Here is a 9,522-nt window from a genome sequence, read left to right as displayed (position 1 = left end):
TATATAAATTTAGCAGGTACTTCTGTGCTTAGATATAATATATATATCTATATATATTTACTATATTTTATATACTGATTTACTAAAATAAAGATGGAAACAATTCTATGAATGAATCTAGTTCCATGCCTTGTTCTTCTGGCTCGTCAGCAGATCCTGAAGACCTAGGTGAAAAACTAGACTCATATCCAGACTCTGACCCAAAATGAGACCGAGGACTATCAGCTGATTTGTAACCCGATTCTGATCCAAAATGAGAATGGGGATTGTCAGTTGTTTTGCCTTCTAAGAAATCTAATATCTGCTCCTTACTAATTGGTGATGATACCCTAGTACTTATATTTTCTGTTGGGTGCACCATAGAACTAGCCTGTTCAGTTGAGTGCACATTACTTTCAACTCCTACATCCATTCCAAAATCAAAGAAATCTTTAATAATATCAGGTGTACCAACATCTTCCACAGTGTTACTTTCATCAGTTAAAGAAATTATAATGCCATCATCAGATACCTGCTTAATACTTGGAATAGGCACCTCATTTAATGCACTGGTTAGTTCAGTAATAAGGTCTTCTTCGTCAGGTGTAAGTTTAATATTTGCATCTATGGGTGAGGATCCTCTTGTATAGTCATGATCTGCATCCCAGTTGGATTCCATGCTTGCTGCTTGGGTCCCCACCACTTGTTGATGGCAGGTCTCTTCTTTACTGGCAAACTGCATGCTGGCTGCTTCAACTCCAGTAGCTTCTTGCTCTGGTTTCCAAGATCCATGGTTCTGCACATCATCTGAGATATGGCAGCCAAGATTATCCACTGAGAACATAGTGTAGAAAGCATCATAATCCTTAGTACTGCCAGTGCTCCGACTGCCCTCTGCTGGGGTTTGGATACTGCTGATCCAGTAGTCGGGGCAGAGACAGGGATTACGAGTCCCTCTGCCACACCTGCACCCTGGGATTTACTGTCACTCCTGCTGTCAATCTTTCTCCCATTACAAGTACACATTTCTAACTTGTTTCTTAATTCTGTGTTCTCATTTGTAAGTGCAGCATTCTGATCCCTTAGACCTGCTGTCAAACTAGTTAACTGCAATATCCGTTCATTCAGTTCGCTCAGTTGCATTTCCAGCTGGTCCATCCGCATTTTCTTCCTGTCACGAGCAGTTTGTGCTGCTACTCTGTTCTTCAGTTTTCTGAAAAGAAGAAAGCAACATATATAGTATAAGAATTAAGATACCGAACATTACAGCCTACTCATACTTAAGTAGGTTAATTGTTATTTAGCAATGACTATAATACTGGATGTATGCACATCCAATAATCATGCTATCCTAGGTATGTTTACTGGATGAAAAAGAAAAAGACCAAAGGGTTGTGAAGTTTGCATTAAAAATACACCTACATCAAATCCACTCATTCTTCCCTCCATGTTAAGGGGTCCTTGCATGCAGCGTGTTGAGTGTAATATACGGTAATGAAACTTGGATGGTAAAGAGGAAGATACTCGTAGGTTCAGATGTAGAAAGATGGTGATTTGATGGGTATGTATTGTATCCTTGAATGACAGGTTGGGGGGGGGGGGTTAAGATTGTGGATAAGTTGAGAGGAAGGTTGGGACTTGAATAAATTAGTGTTATAATGAGATGGAAAAAAATATATAGTATGGGCACATGGTGAGGCTGGAGGATGACAACTGCTGTAGGTGCAGTGAGAGACGTGAACGTTCTGGATAAAGTTACGTGATGCACCCCCACACCCCCCCTTCCCCAGTCTAGTGGGTGTTTCCCCTTCAGTTCACCAACATGCCTTGATAGACTTCGGTTTTGCATAAATATGACTTAAAGTGCAAAGAAATGTACCTGCATGTTAAATTAATCTTTATGCAAAACAAGTTTGTCAAGAGAAGATGAGCTAATTGCAAAACAATGCAGCTTACTCTGGCAAGTGTTTGCTCCAATTCCTGATGTTTTTTTATTAAGAGTTAAACAAAATTTTGACAGGATCTCAGATAAATAGGTGTGTATGAATCTATTGGTATATGGTGATCTAATTAAAAGTGCCAATTTCATAATTCGTCACACCCTGGAGAGCTGCCATTAGGTGACCAGGTCTGACACATAAAAGCATGTTGGAGCTTTTATAAACAAACAACATGAATGAACGAAATCTGGTCGACACGAATACCGGTATTAGTTTAGGGGATAGCCTAAACTCAATCAAGGACAGGGTGAGTTTGTCCTCTGCCTCATACTACTTTAGTAGCAGAGGACAGGAAGATCATATATTGATGAACACCTCATTAATTAATTAACTTGCACCTAGATAAACAAACTTCCTAAATATCTGACCCTTTCTGGCAAGGGCCTGTTTTTCCACAGTTCTGTAAGGACAAATTCAACAAAATTACTGTACTGTACACACACTGGGTTTCAAACACACTTAGCAGTCAGTGCCCAAGATGGTTGAATTTTTAAAATATATCGCTTGAGAGGGCATACTTTAAAATAATGAGTAAAAGGAAGACTAAAAGTGATTACTCCTCTGGTTAACTCAATCAAACCATTCTTGAGGCTTCCTGTCAGCCAAATCCAGCCAAAGCCCTTTTGACATCAGTAGAAGCATTACAGATTAAACTGGGCACACTGAAATAATTTGCTGATCATACATTGAACTACGTTGATGTAATTTGTAATTTAAAAAAAAAAAAAAAAAAAAAAGATACAGTACATATTTCCAAAATTCCTATTGGAATGAAGTGTTGACAGGATCCGCTGTAATTTTTTATAGTGTACTGTATATAGTTGGTGGTAGGTGGTGGCGACCATCATCCACTCACTTGATGTAATGCTGCCAACTTCTTCCTTCATCTTTATCATTCTTTTTCTGTGGCTGCCCTCCTCTCCCAATTTCTCCCATCTTTCCTGTCACTTTGTATTGCTCTTCTTTCCTTTTCAGGTGGCTTTACATTGAGTGACAAGCTTCATGGTTTCTTGTAGGCCAGGAAACCATTTAAATGCTGGCTAGCAACCAATTAACCAACTCATATGTGTTCCCTACATTTCAGTAAGTGGGTTGGAGGAGGGTTAGTGTTTCCTGTAGGCCAGGAAACCATTTACAATGCTGGGTGGTACCCATATAACCAACCTGTATGTTTTCCCTATGTTTCAACAAGTCAGTTGGCATAGGGTTAGTGCCCCTCCCCGTAAAACAACTCAAACAGCCACCCCTTACAGGATTATGGCGTCTGGCTATATATAGATATGGTGGGCTTTTTCAAAATGATGGTTTTTAAAAATGTTCATAAATAGGTTCCATTACTGTATTTCATACTGTACGTATCTTAGATTTTACGGAACAGGAAGCATCCTAATTTGATCACCGAGTGCTATTTTGCTAATCTGTATCATATTTCAATGAATATCTCTTCTGTAATATACTATACATAAAAATTTGCATTCTGATTGCATCTACCTTCATGGTCATGTGACGATTGCTAAATAAATGCACCATGATTAACAAACGCTCAACACACGATACTGTTGTTGCGCAAGTTTTACCTAATGCACATTTTAGTTTCCACACTGTGAGGAACCTAGTAGGTTATATTCACTGAGGGGTCTGGGGAGCAAAGCCCCCCAGTTAGGTTTCTGCTGGTATTTATGATTTTTAAATATTATAAATTTGGGTATGTCTGATGTGTTGATGTCATGTCTAGTAGGGGGGATCAGCAGTAAACATGCAAACGGGGGCATTCAGATGGCTTTCTGCAATATCAGTAAATATGGTAGGTATAGTATTTCCTTTGTTCTCCAAGATTTTTTAAATAAAAAAATCTTATGTTAAGCACCTGAGAAGTATCTACTACTAAAATTATTTTCCTTGTGAACACAGGTCTATACAGAAGCTGCTCAAATTGCTGCATCAGTTATTTTTGAGGGGGGGGGGGAACGGATATGCACCCAACTAACGAAGAATGAAATTCATATGTTTATCATTTAGTTTATGCAATTTTAATCAAATTTCCTTCTATATACATCCATTGCAAATGCACTTTTTAGTACTATGTAGACAAGGAATGCAAATAGGAGTTGTTCAGCTCACAGTTCCGTCCGTTATCAAATCTACATCCACACTAGATTAACCCTTTGGTGTTTATGGGTGCGATGCAAATTTAACGCACTCATTACCATTTGACACAGGCTGCGTCTGTGCACATTTCAACCGCTCGTTACCATGCGACACCAGTTGCGTCAAATGAAATGGCCTCTGCTTTTTTGGTTATAGAATGATTTTGCATCCATTTCTGGGCGAGAACAAAGCAATACTTGCATCCTCGTGTATCCCTACGTTGCACTCAACCCACTCTGCACCCAGCGTTGCCCCACTGCCCCAGTCAGTGTGCTATGAGCCTTGCTCGAGCATAAGATAATTTCCTTTTGCGTTGCATAAATCGGCTCTAATTGACCTACAGTACAGTAATTCTTTATACACCACAACGTAACCAAACAAATTCCCTACAACTTTTTCTCAGTAACATTTACCCAAAAAAATTATATTTCTATGAGGAAAGACAAAAAAATTGGGGGGGGGGGGGGGAATTACATTCAACTGATATTTTTAATAACACCAAAAACAAGTTCATTTATTCTGGACACAGTCTGCATCAATTGGTAACAAGGGTGAAATTAGGTTAGGTTGTTGGAAGTTCTCCCTCACGGATGGACGCAGCCTACATTGAATGGTAACGAGGGTGAAATCAGGATAGGTTGTTATATTAAATTAGGTTGTTAGATGTACTGAATGACAGATAGGAGCTGGAAACTCCCCCCCCCCCAATCTCCTCCTTTATGTACAAAGAAAAGCACTGGTGACAAAATGTTTATATGAGAGAATATCAAAACTGCTTAAACTCAGCAATGGGCATATTAATTTGTGTCCATTGGCTGGGTGTATTTCAAAAAAAAAAAAAAAAAAAAAAAAAAAAAAAAAAAAAGCTAGTATAATCTGCTTAAACTCAGCAATGGGCATATTAATTTGTGTCCATTGGCTGGGTGTATTTAAAAAAAAAAAAAAAAAAAAAAAAGCTAGTATAATCTGCTGACAAAGGCTTGGAAACTTGTTACATACTGTATTCTCATTTGTTAATTTCATATGCAAATTGTCAAAATCTTGCTTGGGCTGATCTACTTTGGGTAATTATTCAGATGTCCTGTACTTCAATCTACTAATTTTATGTTTCCCAATGTTATTTTGGTCCAGTGATCAAGAACAAAATATGTGGTTGTGCTTTGTATTCCTGGTTGATATTTAAATCAAGTTAGGTTAGGTTCAGTTGCAACTGTTTGGTCAGCTAAAAACAAAAACAACCAATTACCCAAAATACATATAACCTAAACTAACCTTGAAAGCCAATATAAACAATAGGTACTCTGAAATATGTAGAAAATAAAGAATGGAAATTGTGTACACAGTATAGCTTGGGACCGCTTGGTTCTGTGCCTACCACCATGCAAATTTTGGCAAGAAATATGATTCAGTTTATTAATAAACCAGGAATATAAACTGCACAACCAAATTGTATTTTTTTCACAATCACTGGACCAAAATAACATTAGGATAAACACAGTGAAATCAGTAGTGCAAGAGGTAACTCTTTACTCTCTTGCCGTTTCCTATTTTTGGTGTTTTTTTATGTTAATTCTGATAGTTTTTTTGTTCATTTGAATGTTTTGAGGCCTCACTTGTTGTGCAAATGAATAATAACCATAATATGACTAACACAATCTTAGTAACCTCTTAACGCTGCGGGAGCTCTTGATTGCCACCTAACCTCCCCCCCCCCAAAGTAACAACCTAACAAAAGCAACCTAACCTAACTTACGCTGATGGTCCTTTTTTGCTCATCCGACAAGCTAAGCTAAGCTATCTCAACCTAAGCTAACCTAACCCAAGTATGGGGGGTGAAGATTGTCATGGTTGTGTTGCACAATTTCAATGAAATTTTTCCCAAATTCATAGTAATTAAACGAGCAGCCTGCACATGGCATCTTGGTGGTGGCCGTGAGTTGAATAGTCAGAATTAAATATTTACATCAGGTGAAACTGAAATTAAAAATACTAATAAAAAAAGAAATTCATTTGCACACACACACCAAAAAAACATACAGGCATACACTATATGACAGCACAAATCCACTGGGTATGATAAGATTGCTTGCTAAAGAAACAGCAAAAAGTAAATAAATACCAAGCAAAGTTCAGGACATCCGAATAATATCCTTCAAATTGAGTGCAAAATCTAATTTTGGTCCGCTAAACTGATTTGCAGAACACCAAAACAGCACCGCTCCTGGGTAAAACTGCACATTACGCCGTGACAATAATTACAAAAACTAATGCAAATTCATATCAAAACCATCACATAACTATGATCCATCTTTTCAATATTGCTGTATGTTTGGGACCTAAATTTCTCTTAAGCATCAGCCCTTTTGTCTCTAAACAAGTTGTGCGATAATTTTATCATGAAATAAAAAAGGTCATTTCTACTTAAAAACGTTCATTTGCACTTAAAAATTATCCACTTCTCTCTGCAGTGCTTCCATACATTTATTGAACTGTGAGTTTTTCAGCCAGTAAGAATACCAAATATGGTAGGAATGGCGTCACACCTGACATTCCAATCTCTTCAATCGATAATCTTGCTCACCTTCTCATGAGTTTCTCCTCCATGGTCAGGTGATCCAGCCGCTGTCTTTTCCGAGGAGGCTTTGTGTTTTCATCCAGGGGTCTGTCTCTTGGCTCGTCCTTAATAAGCTGCACATAATTCCCGGACAGCAGGGTGGAGAGCTGGTTGGAGGCTATGGTTGTGGCAGCTGTAGAAGAGGGGACGGCTACTCCACCTCCACCTGGACTGAGGTGTTTCGGTAAGGTTATCACTATCGTCTTGGTAGAAGTCATCTTCGGAATCCAATAGCACGGTCAACAGGACGTCACCGCCGTCACAGGGCAAAAGGGAATGGCTGTCTTCCTTCAGAGTTTGTTACTCACATCCTGCTCGTACTTAGTAAGTGCGCATAGTGCCTAGGAAATGTTGGTGTGTTACAAGCTGATTGGCTGCCGCATCAGACCACATTGCCACTTGTTTTATTTTCTCGTTGTGAATTAGGGATGGTGCTAATGTTTCAGTATTACTTTTATAAACCATGTAACTGCAACAGTCGTCAAATTCAGAATAATACACATACTTCGTTCTGCACTATGGCAAGATAAAAACATTTTGTAAGTAAATTGAGGCGTGTTGCAACGAGCTTTGACGTCATGCCACATCGAATGTCGCACATTCTTACAGGATACATCCGTTAGCTGTATTTTGTCGCCATTAAAAGTCTAATATAATTGGTATTACATTAATATTGTTGTTACATACGGTCCTCGTTAATGAAAACCATGTTATCTTATATATTGTTTTAAAACCTTAGTCATTTTATACATTGCATCATGCACCTGATGCAATACTGTCACCAATTTCTGCAGCAATTTCCTGCTTAAGTTGCATGAGTGACCTAAAAGATATCACAATTTTTCTCATCTTTGTAGGGGCTGGCGATTTTTGTTATTTATTTTATTTTATTTATTGGTATATTCAATCCGAGGATAAGACATTTTTCTGTTACTACATAAGAACATAAGAAGAGAGAATAACTGCAGTTGGCCGGTTGGCCCATGCTAGGCAGCTACAGGAGTAACTGAACTACTAGAATGAGATAGAGATAGCAAAGAAGAAGGCTTTCCCCCGCCCTCCAAACCCTCCAGCCGATGCCAGCAGGAAAAGTTCAGAAAGAACACCACGCAGTATAGAAAACTGGCTTGGACATTTGATAGGAAAGTGTGAAAGAACAGGAACTATCGTAGTGTAACCTGAAAAGGAAAGATTATGAATTAGTATTGGTTATAAGATTTTCTTTGTTCTATATGTAATGCTAGGCGTTTTTGGTTCGGCTTCCCGTCCCGTAAACGCTTAGCGTATAGCGGGGCTCTCGAGACCGGGGCTTAGACAAATAAGAGAGAGGCAGGACACAAACACTCCAGGCAACAACCTTACACGTGCATTGTTTAGTTAGACAGGGGAATCAGTAGATGTTACAAACATAAGTATACTGGGCGATTATAAACTCTTATATCTAGATATGGTTAGTAGTATCTCGCAGGATACTGTTTGGGGTCACAGTGAAAGAGCACTTGAGGCAGAACGTTCCAAATCAGGGAAGTCTAGCAGAGTCTCTATGCGAGTAGAGCTGCTAAAGTTATTTCTCACTAGGGAGGGTTGTGCAAGGCACTGGGGTCTGATTGTGATTATGGTAGTACGAGATGGTTTCTGCTGGTAGCGTATTTACTTTGTTACCCTCTACTCGTATGTTGCTTTTGATCAATTGTTATCACTTACTCCACCGCTTTGGTGTTTATATTATTACTGAATAATTCCGTACACTGTTCACTGTGTCTATTCTTCTCTCCCACACTTTGGTACTATCACTGTCAATTCACTACTCTGCCTTGTCGCTGTTCGATCGCTATCAATGCACGATTATTGTCACTCCAGTTGAATCTGGCGCCAGGGGCGCGGCGGAGAGGCGACGCAGCTCTGTTACTGACGGGGCTGAGCACCACCAGGAGACTCCGTGCTCAGAGGGCACGGGATCACACGCAGGGGCGTCCGTTCTCGTCCTGGCCTGTGGGTGGCGAAGGGTTCCGCGCTCTCAGGGCTGGGGCCGAACAATTGCCTGAACCGGTCGTTCAGGCTCCTGACGGAGGATGAGGACCTTCACCGTCGAGGTGTGGGAAGTTCCCGCCCGGGAGTTCTGGGGGCAGTCTTGGGTTCCCGAGGACTGCGGTCCACAGGGCTGGGCGGCGCCGACAGGAAGGGGCTGCGGCACCGGCCTGCGTCAGGGTCCGTCAGGTGGGTCTCCTCCAGAGCCAGTTGTAGGGAGCAGAGGTCGGGTGGGACTACAGGGCCTCTCCAATACTCTACGCCCGAGACTCCCTCTGTGTCAGCGGTCGGGGAACAGGCGTCAATTCCAGGCAGTGGAGCGGCTACCGGCAGCTTCCTGCCATAGGGCCTGGCTACTGGCCGTGGCTTCCTGGAGGCGCTGCTACAAGCCGTCGCCAAGGCCCGGCTACTGGCCGTGGCCTGAGAGGGTGGGTGGCTACCAGCAAACCCAGGGGCACCTTCGGAGCGGCTACAGGCCGTCTGACGAAGGCGGGAATGGCTACAGGCCATCCCCTGCAGGAGAGGTGTTGAGTGGCTACGGGCAATCTCAGGGGGAACACTTTCGGAGCAGCTACAGGCCATCTCCTGACGAAGGCGGGAGCGGCTACAGGCCGTCTCCTCGTTACCCTCAGAGCAGCTACAGGCCATCTCCTTCAGGAGGGGTGAGCAGCCACAGGCCGTCTCAGGGGGAACACCTTCGGAGCAGCTACAGGCTGTCTGGCGAAGGCGGGAGCGGCTACAGGCCGTCTCCTT

The 9,522-nt window shown here is 41.4% G+C and overlaps 1 protein-coding gene across 1 annotated transcript; it reads right to left on the bottom strand.

The window, feature by feature from the left end:
- Positions 1 to 464: 464 nt before the first annotated feature.
- LOC145401394 (uncharacterized) lies at positions 465 to 7,095 on the bottom strand. The gene is made up of 2 exons (XM_080273732.1): positions 6,709 to 7,095; positions 465 to 1,192 (listed from the first exon to the last, which is right to left on the bottom strand). Exons 1-2 carry the CDS (start codon positions 6,957 to 6,959, stop codon positions 604 to 606), a joined length of 840 nt encoding a protein of 279 aa, XP_080129858.1. The 5' UTR covers positions 6,960 to 7,095; the 3' UTR covers positions 465 to 603.
- Positions 7,096 to 9,522: the final 2,427 nt, after the last annotated feature.

This window comes from Coenobita brevimanus, chromosome 55, assembly GCF_032717465.1.
Source record: "Coenobita brevimanus isolate Jiangsu-jjx chromosome 55, ASM3271746v2, whole genome shotgun sequence".
Taxonomy (NCBI): Eukaryota; Metazoa; Arthropoda; class Malacostraca; order Decapoda; family Coenobitidae; genus Coenobita; species Coenobita brevimanus.
Note: the sequence above shows the minus strand (reverse complement) of the source record. Positions and strands in the feature narration are given on the sequence as shown.